The sequence below is a fragment of the Osmerus mordax genome, chromosome 21, assembly GCF_038355195.1.
Source record: "Osmerus mordax isolate fOsmMor3 chromosome 21, fOsmMor3.pri, whole genome shotgun sequence".
Taxonomy (NCBI): Eukaryota; Metazoa; Chordata; class Actinopteri; order Osmeriformes; family Osmeridae; genus Osmerus; species Osmerus mordax.
In genome coordinates this window covers 6,488,601-6,505,738 of record NC_090070.1, presented here as the reverse complement: position 1 = coordinate 6,505,738, position 17,138 = coordinate 6,488,601, and the positions used below count along the sequence as shown (strand labels likewise).

The following is a 17,138-nucleotide window of genomic DNA, read 5'->3' as shown; positions in this document are numbered from 1 at the left end:
CCGTCAACCACAAATGATTCTCTCTGCGTAAGTAGTGCTGTGTCCACTGGCGTTGCATCACCATTCCCCTGTTCCACTAATGAAAAGCAATCCGCAATTCTCAACCTCGCTTTTCCCAAACCTTTGTTGTTGTTGTTGCCATATCAATACGTTAGTTTAACACAACATATACGATAGGTCCCCTCCAAAATAAAAGTCTCACTCCCGCTCAAAGGAGCGGGACTTTCATTTTGTTCCCGCTGAGGTCTTGTCTCCACACAGGGAGTACATGGGGATACAGGACGGACCCTCTAGCTACGCCGCACGCCCCGCTGCTTTGTGGGTGGGCGCAGGGAACCCTGGATAGGGCGGAGGAGTGGAGGGATGAGGGGGAAAAGGAGAAATGAGAGGAAACACGTTTCTGTCTGACGAACCACCAAACCGCTCCATCTCACCAGATACAGCTGTTTCTACTCATGTGCCAGCTCTGTGAACGAGGGAGGAAAGGAAATGAGGTTTTGTGTGTGTGTGTGTGTGGTGTATGTGTGTGTGTGTGGATGTAGACGTGTGTGTGCGTGGATGCGTTTGTGTTCGTGTGGATGTGTGTGTATCTCTATGTGTGTGTGTGTGGCTGTGTACGAGTATATGTGTGTGTGTGTGCGTGCATGTATAGTGCATGTCTCATCTGTGGGCCTGCATATTAACACGCTTAAGTGTGGTTTGTGTAAATGTGTATGTATGTGTCAGTCAGCAAATCACTGAAAAGGGAACGTAATTACCATGTGAAAAAGCTTTTACTTGGGGAAACAGGCAAACTCAATCTTCCACACACACACACACACAGTATAAAGTGCTGTTGGGACCCCATGTGTCTGTGTGGATTCCCGGCATGCATACAGTGTGTGTGTGTCTGATTGTGTGAGTGTGTGTGCTGGTCTCCATGTGTGCGTTGGAAGAAAGGGTGGGGCTGCCATGAGCGTCCGTGAGTCAGACAGAGAGAGAGAGCGAGAGAGAGAGAGAGAGAGAGAGAGAGACAGAGAGAGAGAGAGAGAGAGAGAGAGAGACAGAGAGAGAGACAGAGAGAGACAGAGAGAGACAGAGAGACAGAGAGAGAGAGCGAGAGAGAGAGAGACAAAGAGAGAGAGCGAGAGAGACAGAGGAGAGAGAGAGAGAGAGGAGAGAGAGAGAGAGAGGAGAGAGACAGAGGAGAGAGCGAGAGAGAGAGAGACAGAGACAGAGAGAGAGACAGAGAGAGAGCGAGAGAGAGCGAGAGAGAGAGCGAGAGAGAGCGAGAGAGACAGAGAGAGAGAGAGAGAGAGAGAGAGAGAGAGAGAGAGGAGAGAGAGAGAGAGAGAGAGAAACAGAAAGAGATTTCTGTCTCTTCACAGCCTGCTGCGACTCCTCTAGGTAGCGGCCCTGGAGGGCGGCTGAATGGAGCCTCTGTGTTGCCCAGTCTGCTCCGCAGGGGAGAAGGGAAAGGAGGGGCGGAGAGAAGGAGAGGGAGGCGGTGTGTACGGGCGTCTGTGTGTGTGTGGGGGGGGGGGGGGGGGGGGGGGGTGTTGTTTGTGTGGCGGCGCTGTAAATATTTGCAGTTCGGCTCGTCAGGGGAGCGTTGCCGGGATGGACTGACTTGGGAAGAGGAGGGGGGGGGGGGGGGCAGAATACAGAGGTGGGCAAGCACGGGAGCGCAGGAGTGTGAGTGTGTGCGTGTTAGTGTGTGTTAGGAGGTAAACTGAAGGAACAGAAGGAGAGAGAGAGCGAGAGAGAGAGAGAGAGAGAGAGGAGAGAGAGAGAGAGAGAGAGAGAGAGAGAGAGAGAGAGAGAGAGAGAGAGAGAGAGAGAGAGAGAGAGAGAGAGGAGAGAGAGAGAGAAGGGTGCAGAGAAAGTGAGGGAAAGTGTGAGGGGAGGGGGGGGGCAGCTGTGTATCGTCCTCCTCCTCCACACTCCACCCCCACCCCTCCTCCCCTTGTTTATTTTCCCAGAAGTCCTTCTGCCCTCAGGTCCAGCCCTCTGCCACATGTCCAGAAACAAGAACATAACCGTTAGTGTGTGTAGGTGTGCGTCTGTGTGTTAGTCAGACCCAGGCCTGCTCCTATCAAGTTGGACCTTTCTACTTGGCCTTGAACCACTTAGAGCGTGCGTGTTTGTGTGTGTCTTGCAGCTAGCTGTGTCATAGAGGTCACAGGTCAGTGATCTATGGCTAACCTAATAACGTCCCCAATAAACCTGAGTGAAAGCACGATTATTGAACACACTAACGGTGTGTATGTCTGGGTCCTGTTCCTTTCCCTTCCCCCTCCTGCTGCCTCCAGCCAGCAGATGTTTTCATAGGTCACTGAATTAACGCTTCACAGACAATCACAGCAAACAAACACGAAGAAGACACACAAACACAGCCGCACACGCCGCTCACCGCCTTACACCGCCTCCGACGGCGTCGCCACTCAACTGTCGGAGGGGAAAAAAGCCATCGACGTTCTCCCGTTACACTTTTAACCTTTCAGAAACGCCGCTGTATCGAGTTTGAGCTCGCTAATGGAATCCCTTTTTTTCTCTCGCTCCTCCGTTTTGGGGTTGCCAGGTATTTCCCCATGGGCCACCCAGTGTCGGTCCACCTCTACTTCCAGTCGGACCAGTTCCAGGGTTACCTGGTTAAGCACCATGCCACCAACCTGGCAACCAGCAAGCTGGAGACCCTGGAGACCTGGGTGATGCCCAAGAAGCAATTCAAGATGGCCGACCCCCCCAGTAGCACCTTCAGCCGCCTCCAGTTCGCCGAGGTAAGACAGACACTCACTTATTTGGGGTTGTGCTACATTTATACAACGTTTAACAATGTTTATACAACGTTCCCCAGACGTTGACGTTTAGGCCACTCAGAACACAGTGACCAGCAGTCCTTCACTCGGTTAATAACTTGGATGTTATTAAACTGGCTACATATTTAAAAGCGTGGTGCCATTCACACAAGTCATGTTGTCATATAATTGCAGGTTAGATATATAGCTCTTTGCCATGGTAACATTACATTCATCGCTATCGCGACCTTGGCAGGGACTCTCAGCAGTGCGCGTGCAATTAAACAAGAGGTCTGTAACGGCCTTGTAAAATGTAAATTGATTGAATTCATCAAACTTTATGTGGATGAACGCCTCGTTCGCTGCTTATTTGTTGTCTGTTAATGAACTGGCTCCTCACCTTCACACTGGAGTGACTTCGTGATTGTTGTGTTATGTTTATCATTCCCCCCCCCCCCCCACACACACACACACACATTCCCCCCCCCCCCCCCCCCTCCCCCCTCTGCATGCTAGCCGCTGAACCTGCTTGTTAGTATTAGCGAAGTCTGACCTTATTTTTTTGGCACCATTTTAACACTCTGGTTGTCCCATCCATGTCGTGACCTTCGGAACATTTTCCTCAGAACTCTGCAGGAGAACAGATGGGCGCAGCTTTGAGCTTTTTTCGGTGACTTGGTCCAATGACCCTTTTGAACTTCTTAGGGCGGTGGGTGGGGCATTTCTAATACAGCACCCAGGCTGGCTAGGTCCCAAGCATTTCCAGAAACCGGGTCTGTCTAGCCTCAGAAAAAATTGTGAGTGACAGAAAAAATGACGTGTTTGAGACTATCTGAGCTCTCAGCGCCAGAATAGGGGGGGCCAGCTGTCTGGAGCATGTCGGATGACTGGCAGGCAGGCAGGGAGAGGTGGGGATAGACAGATACCAGAGAGAGAGAGTGAGAGAGCGAAAGAGAGGAGAGAACTGGAGAGGCATAATGAGAGAAGGAGAGGGGAGAGAGGCGGAAATGCGAGAGCGAGAGAGAGAGAGAGAGAGAGAGAGAGAGAGAGAGAGAGAGAGGAAAGATAAACTGACAGGACAGCGGGGTTATCGTTTGTAGTTTACACACTGAGTTCTGCCAGTGTACACTGTACTGTATACGCATGGAAGATAGTAGGTAGATAAACGCTGACTCTACGAGATGCCTGCCCCGTAACCAGCACAGGCCCTGGCCAAGGCCGTCGCTGGAAAACAACTCCCCTGGAGAGCGCTGAAGCGATACTATCTTGCTCCTCCCTTCCCCCCCCCCCACCGACATCTGTGGTTTGGTCTCTGCCCGGGTCATAACCAAGGATGTCTCCTGGCCAACACAATCTGCATAGGGAGAATCGGACTGATTGTGGCCTAGGTCGAGGGCGCCAACCCAGACCTACTCACACATTAACTTTCACCTACTACAGATATCCCCACCCCCCCACCCCCATCCAACGCCTTCGCCTGCTTGTTTCCCCAGGGTGGCTGGCGGGTCTGTGTCCAGCGCCTACCATGGCTGCAGGTCCAGATGCTGCTTGTCTACCCCCCCCCACTCCCCGTTGCAAGTCGCGTGTTTTTGTAAATGTTGTTGTGCTTATGTGCTGAGGTTTTTGTCTGTTCCCACACTGTACTCCTCTAGGAGCATTGTCTGGGTGTTGCATTTTTCTCTCCTCCTCTCTCCTCATGTTATGCTGTAACTTTCAACTTTCTAGTCTCGTCCTGTCTACCCCCTTGTCATGTTTGTGTATTAGAAACTGCAAGTGGCAGCTCGGATCTAAGATGGATTCGAGAGACCGCAGATAGAGTGCGGCTAGTTTGGTTTGTTAAACGTTTTAGATCAACACTTGTATTATTGTTTTTGTTGATTTTATGTAAAGCACTTTGAGCTGCAATTCTTGTATGAAAAGTGCTATATAAATAAAGTCTTACTTACTTACTGTCTCCTTGCCAACCCCGCAATCTCCCGCGTTCCTCTCTTGCTCTGGCTCTCTTTATCTACCTCTACCTCTCGTCCGTGCATAATCATCCTGTACCACCACGAACCCCTGCCTGCCTGCCTCGCTCTCTCTCCACCCTCTCTCCCTCCTCCTCTCCGGTGTGGTGTCTTTATAGACCAACCTGGCAACCCTAACCCAGAGAGACACCGCGTTTTACACCAGGCCCCGGGGAGTGCTTCGGGGCGGCGTTCAACACCTGTGTTTGATTACTCCCCACAAAGAGCGCCACTAATAAGCCCCTGCGAACGACCGAGAGGCCCTGGGGGGGCATCCTTGCCATTAACCCCCCACCCCCCACCCCATCTTGTTTAATCAAGGCCAGATGTGCCCGGGGGGTACTGCTGCTGCTAAAGCCCCACCCCACCACCCCACCACCCCAACCAGCTACTGCCTGATCTGATTGACCTGTCATGTTTTATGGAGGTGTCGGAGTCTGGGCGCCGGTGAGGGTTTTTTTTAGGGGATGCCAGGTCAGCATTAAAGTGGAGTGGAGGGTGGAACTGTAATACGTGGGAAAGGGGGTTTAGGGTTGCCAGGTTGGCATGTAAAACATGTATTTAATTTGAATGTAACAAAAAAGGGGGTAAAAATAGGATGGAGTTGAGTGTGGAGGTTGCGGGGAGGTGATGAGCATGGGCAGTGAACACACTGTATTTTGGGGGGTTTTGAAGTGGAAAAAGCATATATCCTTGAGGTAACCTTGCAGTCTTTTACTATCGCTTCACACAGTGTCTTCTCCCATGTTTAGGCCGTGGTGGCTTTTTTGGACTGCCTTCATGTAGTCATAATGAGAAAGAGCAAAAGCCATAAATAAGAGAGTGAACCTTGAATAGGCCATCGAAGGAATTCTCCATTGACCCAAATGATCTTGTTGGTCAATAAAGACTGTCTTGCCAGTCCTAGGCTACCACTGTGAACATCTCCTTTAGCTGGGATTATTGATAAATGTCAAGATTTGTAAAAACCTACGTCACATTCAATAACAGGGTGTACACCATGAAAGCTTTTTCTTACGGTCTAACGCCTGTGCTGTCTCCAAACAATCTCCAGTCAACAATTACGGCTCATTCATGACCAACAAATGAAACACTGATGGGCATTAATCGTTATTGTAACCGACGCGCCCACGGCAATTAACTTTGCTTCGACTGGACGATTCAATGGATAATACAGTTGATCCTCATCCAATGAAGTGAGTCTGTATAGAAGTGGGCTGATTCAGGGATTTTCACATGGCTGTCGTATGGATTCAGATGGCTGTTGGTGTGTTTTGTGAAGGGACCTGCCATGTCACCCCACCTTTTCTAGTCTTTGTGTCCATCAGTCACCCATCACTGAGAGAGAAGAAGGGAGGAAGGAAGAAAAAGAGGGAGGTAGGAAGGGAGGTAGGAAGGAAGGAAGGAAGGAAGGAAGGAAGGAAGGAAGGAAGGAAGGAAGAAAAAGAGGGAGGTAGGAAGGGAGGTAGGAAGGAAGGAAGGAAGGAAGGAAGGAAGGAAGGAAGGAAGGAAGGAAGGAAGGAAGAAAAAGAGGGAGGTAGGAAGGAAGGAAGGAAGGAAGGAAGGAAGGAAGGAAGGAAGAAAAAGAGGGAGGTAGGAAGGGAGGTAGGAAGGAAGGAAGGAAGGAAGGAAGGAAGGAAGGAAGGAAGGAAGGAAGGAAAAGAGGGAGGTAGGAAGGGAGGTAGGAAGGAAGGAAGGAAGGGAGGAAGGAAGGAAGGAAGGAAGGAAGGAAGGAAGGAAGGAAGGAAGGAAGGAAGAAAAAGAGGGAGGTAGGAAGGGAGGTAGGAAGGAAGGAAGGAAGGAAGGAAGGAAGGAAGGAAGGAAGGAAGGAAGGAAGGAAGAAAAAGAGGGAGGTAGGAAGGAAGGAAGGAAGGAAGGAAGGGAGGGAGAGAGGAAGAGGGAAGAGAGAGAGAGAGAGAGAGAGAGAGAGAGAGAGAGAGAGAGAGGAAGGAAGGAAGGAAGGAAGGAAGAGAGAAGAGTGAGAGAGAGGGAGCCTGTTTAGTGTTGGCAAGGCAGTCATCCCCATCAGTGGATTACAGAGATTCACTCGTCGATAGTCTTTTGATTTGAGTTGGCGCCTCGGAATTAGACCGCTGCCAATCAATCGGGTGTCTTATGGGCCAACGAGAAGCACTCTGGAAGTCTATCTGGATTGAGGGGAATGAGAAGTTTGGCTGATTGGCATTTCAGTTGATTAATGTAGGCTGCAGAGCCTTTAAAGCGGAGGAAGGAGGGAAAAGGGTTTGGTATAGCGCCAGAGCTGAGGTCAGTCACATGGGGGAGGTTCAAGACGGTTGTGTGTTTCAGAAGGTGCCGAACGCACGCAGGGTTTTGGGGGCGATTCGGATAGTCATTTTTAGTCATTTTAGTCATTTATTGCAGACGCTCTTATCCAGAGCGACTTACAGTAAGTACAGGGACATTCCCCCCGAGGCAAGTAGGGTGAAGTGCCTTGCCCAAGGACACAACGTCATTTGGCAGAGCCGGGAATCTAACCGGTAACCTTCAGATTACACACAGGCACTGCGCACGCGCACTGTGCGCACACGTGCAGTGCCACCCTGCACGCGCGCACAGCCACACGCAGTGACGCGACCAACGCGCACCAACTACACACGCACGCGTAGACGCACGCGCACACACTCAAACGCAGACACACTTTAATTTCTCACAGAGGCATCTATTTATACCTCTGTACTTCTCACTCAGCCTGTAATAGCCTTGGTTCCAGTCAGGCATTGATCGCCCGAGCACTGTGTTAATCAGCCGGCGTAAGGATGAGCTCTTCCTACACAGCCCTCATCCCTCCATCTCACGTTTCTGCTAACACCTCACTCACTCACACACTCTTCTCTCTCTTTCTCTCTCTCTATCACCTCCTCTCTCTCGTTCTCTCATTCTCACCTTTGCCTTTCCCCTCCTCTCCCTCCCGCTCCTGCTGTAGTCCGTGACGCATTCAAAGGAGTTATAGGCGTTTTAAACCCCTTCCCCAGCACGTCCACCCGCCCGCTAGGCTCTCACCATCTCCCCCTCTGTTTGTGTTGAGGCGCTATAAGCTAGATAGATTGATCCCCCCCCCCCCCCCCCCCGAGGGGAGCAGAGGGGGTGGGGGGTGGTCTGCCCCGCCGGAATCGCTTCCGCCCGCTCCCGCTCCCCATCAACATCGACCCCCCCATCCTTCTCCCACACCTCCTCACCTCACACAACCACACGCCTCCAAAGAAGCCTTACTGGAGAGGACGCTAAATGATGTGGTGTGCGATTGCCATGTGCACGTTTCCGTGTCGGGAAACAATGACTATGTCTGTGTGTGTGTGTGTGGAGGGGAGTGTGTGTGTGTTTGTGCGTGTGTGTGTGAGGAGGGTGAAGATCTGTTGAGTGTGTTGTTCACTGTTTCCCTCAACGCCAGAGTGCAGACGCGTATTATAGCGTTGGACCCATTTCATTATTTTCTTGAAGTGGGTCCGATGTCACTGTGTGCGCCTTGTGTGTTATCCAGTTGCACTTATTGCTGTCATTTAAGGTCCGGTAAATGAACAGGCCTCTCTCTTCGCTCCATTGTCTTTGTCTCTTGTCTTCCCTCGCTGTTTCCGTGTTTGCTTCTTGCTGTCGCTTTCCTACTTTCTCTTTTTTGCCTTTTTACCATCTCTTGTCCGTCTCACTCCCTCTTCTCTTTGCTCCCTTCCCGCTGTCTAACCTTCTCTCTTTTTTTTATTCCACCCCCTCTCCCTCCCTCCCTCCATCCCTCCCTCCCTCCATCCCTCCATCCCTCCCTCCATCCCTCCATCCCTCCCTCCATCCCTCCCTCCATCCCTCCATCCCTCCATCCATCCATCCCTCCCTCCCTCCCTCCATCCCTCCCTCCCTCCCTCCATCCCTCCCACCATCCATCCATCCCTCCATCCCTCCCTCCCTCCATCCCTCCTCGGCACCTCCGTCCCCCCCCCACCCAGATCGGCACGGACTGGGACGCCAAGGAGCGCATGTTCCGGAACTTCGGGGGCCTCATGGGCCCCATGGACGAGACGGTGGGCATGCAGAGGTGGAACAAGGGCGCCAACGTCACGGTCACCGTGGTGTGGGTGGACCCCACCAACGTCATCGCCGCCACCTACGACATTCTGATCGACGCCGCCGCCGAGTTCACCCACTACCGGCCGCCCCTCAACCTGCCGCTGCGGCCGGGCATGTGGACGGTGCGCGTGCTGCACCACTGGAGCCCCGTGGCCGAGACGCGCTTCCTGGTCGCGCCGCTCGCCTTCAGCAAGCACCAGCCCATACGACAAGGTGAGGGGAGAGAGGGGAGGGAGGGGATGGGAGGAGGGAGGGGTGCAGGGTGGGTGGGTGGGTGGAGGGGGGGGAAGGGAGGGAGGGATGGATGGATGGATGGAGGGGAGGATCAACGGGAGGGAGGGGCGTGGTAAGGAGGGAGAGGAGAGGAGGGTGACCTGGAGAAGGAGAGCATGTCGCACGATGGACACACACTGGTACACGATGACATCGGCGTGCCGGGGCAGGAGTGTTTTTTTCTCCGCTGGAAACACCCCTAAAGACGCACGCGCTTCCACACACACCACTGGTTTGTGGCGCCACTTAATAACAATGTTCGCACCAAATAGCATTGATTCTTGGACGTGCATAGGTGACAGAAAAACGAATAGATGTTCACAGCAGATTGGGCTAATAAAGCCATTTGGTACAGCATGTAAACCCACACACAGCAACATGGAACATAAGCTGTACTCCCCATTAACATGATGTGTAATATATCTACATGCATATATCACAATTAATACAGAACATGTGGTCCATAAGATGCACTCTATAATCAACCGTCTGGGATGCTGTGAGTTGTTTATCTCCTGGTCTATTTCTGGGAGTCTACTGTGTGTCTCTCGTACATACTGAACAGCATTTCAAACACAGCCATATTTATCAACCCTCTGACCCAAATTAAGTCTCATTTCATCAATGCATTAACTAGTACACCCCGATACCCATTGTTGCTCTGAAACTCACAGTTACACAGACAAACAAACAAAAAAAGCGAAAAAACTACGACAACAACAAAACTGTACGTATAATCACGGTTCGCATTGGGTTTATATTGCTGTTGAGCCTTTTTAATTATAAAGAGCGGGAAAGTCAAGTCCCTGGCTTCTGCATCTCCGTGGAGTTGTGAAACCTATTGTGCGAGCACAAGGCAACTCTACTATTCATCAATAGTTTCTGAGTGTTTTTGTCTGGGTTTGTCTGTTTGTTTGCCTCGCATTCAGCTTCCAATTTCCCAGTTGACGCGGGGGAAGGTTGCGTGCCGAATAATTAAGTAACCCCTTATCCCTGTTGCTTACTGAGAGCCACAAGAGCAGACAATAGATTCACTCCACAATAATATTAGGCGATAAATCTTACTAGCTAGATTCCCTTGCTGTCCTACCTTGATGTGGAGTCTATGTATAACTTTGTTGGAGTATTAAAGATCCTGTAAAGTAAATTCCATGTTTTGCTTCTAAGTACATTATATAAGTGTAAAATTAGTTCCTGAAAGCATGTGCAAAGCGCTAAAACTTTGTCACACTGAAATGTGGAGTTAAACCGAAGAACAGTTTCTCTTCCGTTTTCAGATCAGGTTTTAATGTGCGGAGCCAAAAAATGCCCTATCTACGTCAGATCACTGAATGGCTCCTCCTGCTGTACTGTTATTGTAGCCTACATCAGATAGCTAGCTAGCTTCAGGATGTCTCCCACCACCAGCAACTGCATCTTCCCTGGATGCATTCCAGCTGCGCTGCAACGCCATTTAAGTTCCCTATTGATAATGAAAGGAAAAATAGGTAGATAGATTTTGTGAAGAGCCACGCTCATGGAAAGCTTCGGATAAACTCCAACAGCCGCCTCTGCACTGACCATTTCACAGCGAACAGTTTTAACATGGACCAGAGACAGACGGGGTTCACCAACACACGGCTTCTCTTGCAGCGCGGAGCCATACCGAGCATCGCCCCCCCGGCCGTTCATCCTCCGGTCGCACCTGGACCATCCACCGCCGCCAGCAGTTCATCACTCAGTTCTGTGTGCTTGCTATAATTATACTAGATAACTTTTCCAGAGGTATCTCTGCTATGAGTTAGTGCAAACCGCTAAATTGATATTAGGCTACTCAGTGTAGAATGATGGTATTTTGGTGATATGGTAGCTAATGTGTTGGAAGTAGCCTAGTTGGAGAGCTCACTGTCTGCTGTCTCTGGTGTCCATTTTTACTGTTACAGCTCAGGGGAACATTTAATTTATATGCATCTGTATGTTTCACTCATTGAACAAATAAATAATAAATCTAATTCTATACGGTTTTGTTCGGCTTGACATAGCGTCCATTATCTGGGTCGGAGGTAGGCACTAGGCAGCGAGGGGCGGAGCTTCAGCTGCGTCAGGCGACACGCCCCCCCCAGTCTCAAGCAGAGAAGACTGCTGATTTTTTCACGATTTCAAAGCCTAATTTAACATATTGTCGGTGTTATTTTTTCATTCGAATTTGGATGGGTAGTTAACACATTATTCTGTGGTGTGGCGAACTTAAAACTCGTTTCCAGGTCCACTTAACAGGATCTTTAAGTATATTTACAGAATGACCACTCAATTGTATTTAGTAAAGTAAGTTAAATCATATCAAATACAAATTGTATTGATCTGTGTAGCCCGCTTTGTACATGTGCCTTCATTCCTCAGATGAATGTCTTCTTGTCCTGTCTAGACGTGTGTGTGTGTGGGGGGGGGGTGCCACTGGCCTTGGCTCCTCCATCTATCCAGCCTCAGTGTGATTTACTACCATGACTGGCACCAGGTCCTCTTACACATAGAGCTTGTAAAACTTTATGGTCGGGGTTTAGCATTGGCTCGGCAATGGCACTGGGCACACATAAACACAGGTTCTCTCTCTCTACACACACACACATATACACAGACACACAGAGCTACCACAGCAGAACTGGCATGTCCAGGTTGGTACCTCTCAAGCCTGGCATCACACCATTACTCTGCATTACTCTACCTCTGTGGCTAGCACATGAAAATCGCTGACGCTAGCTAGCGGCCGCATGCGAAACCAATGGAGGCAGCTCTAGCGCACAATAGCCCCGCTGAAGGGAGGCGGGTAGCGTCCAGGTGCGAGGAGGACTGAGGAATGTCCAGCTTTACTGAAGTACAGGGTGGGGGTTTGGAGAAGAAGAGAATGGTTTTAAGTCTGAACATTTTAGGGAGTTAACTTGAAGTTAGGTAAAAATGGAGTAGTGTAGCAGAACTACGATTGGATCCTACTTTGAGTCACACTACTGAGAAATCGATAAAAACAGTGAAGAGGGATTGAGCGCTCTGTAAAATCTGAGGAATCCAGCGTCAAAAAAACCCTCTCAAACTCCTCAGTCTCCCAATCCTTCTTCAATACACAATCAAAATAACTGTTCCTTCTTCGAGGTTTAAAGGATAAAGAGAATTAGAAAATGTAACCATGTGCCCTTCCCCACTCCCTCTCCATCCTGCTCTGTTTCTTATTCTCGACATCTCTTCCTTTCCCTCCATCTCTCCCTCCGTCTCCCCCCTCGTCTCTACAGAGGACACCCTGAAGCTCCACAACGGGCCGGCCAAGAACAGCTACATGGAGCAGAGTTTCCACGGCCTCAATCCGGTACTCAACATCCCGGTGAGCCTGAGCCAGGTGGAGCAGGCCAAGAGGAACGCCGCCCTCACCGGAGCCCAGCTGGACAAGTGGCTGGACAGCCTGGTGGGCGAGCTGTGGGAGGCGGCCGACATCTGCGCCACAGGGCCCACGTCCTGCCCCGTCATGCAGCTCTGCGCCAAGACCCCCTGGTCGTCCCTCAGCCCGGACCCTAAGTCCCAGCTGGTGGCGCCGCGCGCCAACGGACGTATAAGGTAGCGCGGCGGCGCCACCGCTGGTCGGGAGGCCGCACTACAGCGTGAGGATTCGCGATTGAGTAATTTATTGTTTGCGTTAGTTGTGTTGTCTTTGTTTTGTTTTTGTCTTGGGGGGTTTCTGAACGGGAGAGGAGGTAGCAAGAGAGGGAGAGAGAGAGAGAGAGAGAGAGAGAGAGAGAGAGAGAGAAAGAGAAAGAGAGAGAGAGAGTATCGGTTCCTTTGTTGTTCTTGTTTTAGTTTAGTTTTTTTGCTGGCTTTGCAGTTTCAATTTCTTGACAATGTATTTATTTTCATCTCATTGCTGAACTTACTGTGACCGAAGCTGTGTCTGAAACAGAGGCGAGAGTTGCCAAGCAACCTTGGGCACCTAGCTTGCCTCTCAACCAAAAGATTTGGTTTTGAAGTCAATAGGGCTATGTCTTATGTAACACTCGATTCCCTATTAAGTATGAAGTAGTATGTGTATATACTACTTTCAGTAGTATACACACATTTTGAGTATGCAAGATAGGGAATTTGGGGGTGTTAGAGTGGAACAGGATAGTCAACACTGGTAGTGGACCAAGGTGTTCTTCACAAGGCCTTAAAGGCATACAGCGTAGGAGACAGAAGGAAACAAGTATTCAACTGCTCATTGTGAGGTGCCGGTATCAGTTGGGGTTTGTTTTTTTCCCTTCAGGAAGTCAAAATTAAATCCAATCAATATCTAAGTTGAACATTCAAGGGCCACTCATACAGTGGTGTGATTCAGGATGAATATGAAAAGGGGAAAAATGGCTTTTGTCCTCTCTCTTCATAGGGGTTTTTTTTGGACAGAAAGCATTTACGAAGTATGATCCTCGACTGAAATTTGATGTCCAAGGTGCAGCGAAGATTTGAACGTCAGTTTGTTGCCTCAATCTCTGTTTGTGAGTGACCGAGTACCTGCCACACACCACTGCTTTGTCACTTTCAGTGCCTGAACAGAAGAGTGGTCGGCTGAGAAGACTAGCGTTATTTTTCACAATTGCGGAAAATGCCGGGAATCTGCGGCTTTTCAGAAAGGCGGGATTGTTTCAAAGGGGAAGTAGAAACATAGAGTCATAGGCCTACAAATCAGATTTGTGTCATCATAATTTCGAGATATATGAATTTTTCTTTTAGCATTCGGACAAGGTTTCTTTGCTGAAGACAGACGAGTTTTGTGGAAAGAATGATCCTTCAGACCTTCATTTTCTCCGCAGAGAATGCCTTTAATTTAAATGGAAGCAGGCCTATAGAATGAATTGTGCTTTTGCAAAAAAAATTCTCAATCCGGTTTTTTTCCATTTATTATCCTTTTCCATTTCTTAATTTGTTGGCAATGACACTTTACGTTGCAAGTACGGTGAAACAAAATTATTACTGTGTGAATGGGAGTCCACAAGTTGCTATTTATTTATACATTTATATAAATACAGATATTTTTAGTCAATGACTAAATGACTACCACGCTGCCAAGGCAGCTTGATAAATATTTTTTGGTAAAGAAATTGCCTTTATTTACAAAGGCCATCCCCCGTGAACCTGTACCTTTATACTGCAAACGCCAGTGCGTCAATGTCGTCACCTTGTGAATAGACCTTCTTGTCCTTTTCCTGTACTGCTGTTTGCGAAACACATTGCGCAGGGAAGCACGCAGGATGAACATGTCAGCCTCCTGACAACCTCACCAAACAGAGAACGGTGAAGACGACAAAAACACTCCCCCAAAATGGAAAAAGTAAGAAAGTAACTGATCTGGAACATTTGTGCATTGGTAGTGTTACATTTCGCTTGGGTCCTTTTCTACTTTCTAGTCAAGAGTGATGGAGATGTTGATGATGCTATCTTTGATGAGACAAAAATGTAACATAAAAGCAAATCTTGTATCTTAATCAAGGAACAGAAGATTTCACAGTTAACTGTCCCAGCTTGTAAAGGTTTTAGTGGTTACGTTATTTTGGTGCCATCAAGAAAGACAATCTATCCCAGCTCAAAACACGAATGAAATGAGGGAAGTGTAGTTCAACCAGAAAAACAACCACACAACAATATTTGGGTGTAGAAAAGGCAATTTTCTTTTCGTCCTTAAATGAACTCCCTCTACTGAACCAATCTGAACCAATTTAATGTGCAATCTGTGATTGTCAATATCATTTGGCTGTCAAGGTCACTAAGTGAATGTTTTCACAAGGACCTAATCAACGATCATTAAAGTTAATCAATTGCAAGTTCACCTTGCCCCTCTGTTGGATGGATCTATTCTAATAGCTATTGCCCCTGTCAATCAAATTGTAACTGTCTCTTCAAACAATTGTGAAGGACAATTTAAGCAGTTAGCATTTTGGCCACAAATAGCATATTGGACACATTTGACCCTTACCTGTCTCCATTTCTTGTACTGGTCATTCTTTGAATGACAAACATTGTTCAACAGTACAAATGGCAATTATTTGCTTAAATTTATGAAGTGTTACTCCCAATGTAAAAGTCTTATTTTGTTACCAAGAATTAACATGAAGAAAATGTACATACATATTTTGTATCAAAAAAAGATGTTCAAAAGTGATGGTATGTATATACAATGCGGTTAAACAACCATGAAGTGAAAATGTGAGAATTCCCAGAGTGATTTTAAGGTATGTAACGTGTTTCAGTGTTTTTGACAGGCAGACGATGAGCTAAGGACTCATTTGGGGAAAGCTGTTCGTAAATACTCGCCTTTTTCAGAGAATCTCACGTCAGATTGTTGTTCTTCTTGCTGGAATGTATTGCTGAGCAACTGTTGCACAACCTTCTCTGAACTCAACGTTGTTTCCCCCTTGTTTTTTTGTTTTGTTTTTTTGAGGGAAACCTTGTGCCTTAGCTGTCTATATTCCTGTCTGGGGGAGCGCTTAACAAATCGTATCTGTCCATCAACTATAAAGGGTTTCAGTTTGTTTTATACTTTTTACGAAAAGTGGAGTGAGAAAAAGCACCAGTGAAATGTGATTTAAAGAAACTGGAATACACCAACAACAAAAAAATGCTGAAAAAAATAAATAATAATGTCCGTTGTTGTATATATATATACAGTATATCACGCCTTCTGTCTTTTCAGCTTTTTTTATTTGTCAGGTTTTTGTTAACTTTTTGTTTTACAGATTGGTTCATTGTTCTCTGATTGCTTTTTAAAATAAAATCTAGAAAAAAATACATGGCTTCCTTAGTTTTATTTTTGTCTGTCTTTTTTGTGTTTACCAATTAAGGTTGAGAGCATAGTTGTCATCCTGTGTTTACAATAAATGTAGTGAGTGGGCCACATGACGAGTTTTACTATTTGTTCAGTAAGATGAACTTGTTAACATAAAATGCTTTCCGTGGAAATAACGAGTCACTTACCTCCTAATCTGTTCATTAATTGTCTTTCACTTCTGGTGGAATGTTCATCCTTTAAGCGTTCAACTTCATTAAAGTTAACTAGCTTAGTCATTATTCTGGCAAACGTGAAGTCACAACCACATGTTTTCCATGACAACACCAAATGAGTTACACTCCATAACTTGCCATTACTTAAACAGAACACTAACACCCTCAACCTGGTAGTTTCTAGTGTTTTATCGAGAGTGTAAAAGCACAAGAAGATCTCACAAGTGTGGAGATTAAAGTATGTAGAAAGTATACATACTTTGTGTGGTATTCAGAATGTAATGACATTTACATTTAGTCATTTAGCAGACGCTCTTATCCAGAGCGACTTACAGTAAGTACAGGGACATTCTCCCCGAGGCAAGTAGGGTGAAGTGCCTTGCCTAAGGACACAACATAATTTGGCACAGCCAGAATCGAACCAGCAACCTTCGGATTACTAGCCCAATTCCCTAACCGCTCAGCCACCTGACTCCCAATGACTCCCATGTCATGAATCCAAACATGTATTCTTCAAGATGAACCTCTGGGAGTTGCACAGGTTGTAGTCAGCTACTGCCTGAAATATAAACTGTTCTGCCATGTGTGAGAGTCTGTGAGTGTGCTAACATCTCCATAGTAGGTGACAACACTATTGTATTCGAGACGGTCTGACTAGTATGATCTTTCTGTGCGCCACTCCCTGTCCTCGGTGTAGTGTTTGTGTGTATGCGTGTGTGTTGGTGGGGTGCGTGTGTGTGTGTGTGCGAGGGTGTGTGTGTAACCCTCCAGGGTCTACTTCACTCTCCCTGCTGCCAAGCCTCAGATAGATCTTGATCAAAGGGATGCTACAGGGCCACCAGATCCCAATCAGTCCCACGGATGGGGACAGGCTGTCTAATTAGTCCTGACTGTCTCAGAGGTGTGTGTGTGTGTGTGTGTGTGTGTGTGCGTGCTTGCATACCTAAATTGTGGGGTTTTGCATGCATGGAGTGTGCGTGACTACCAGCCATATCTTGACAATCAGTCGACATGCACA

General features: G+C 47.9%; 1 protein-coding gene across 1 annotated transcript in view; it reads left to right on the top strand.

Annotated features, from left to right (window-relative positions):
• LOC136965622 (xylosyltransferase 1-like) overlaps positions 1-15,892 on the top strand; it is a 21,767-nt gene extending 5,875 nt beyond the window's left edge. Inside the window, exons 3-5 of the mRNA XM_067259804.1 lie at positions 2,561-2,759; positions 8,737-9,070; positions 12,391-15,892. Coding sequence (XP_067115905.1) covers positions 2,561-2,759; positions 8,737-9,070; positions 12,391-12,713 — 856 coding nt within the window. The 3' untranslated portion in view covers positions 12,714-15,892. The remainder of the gene's footprint in view (positions 1-2,560; positions 2,760-8,736; positions 9,071-12,390) is intronic.
• Positions 15,893-17,138: the final 1,246 nt, after the last annotated feature.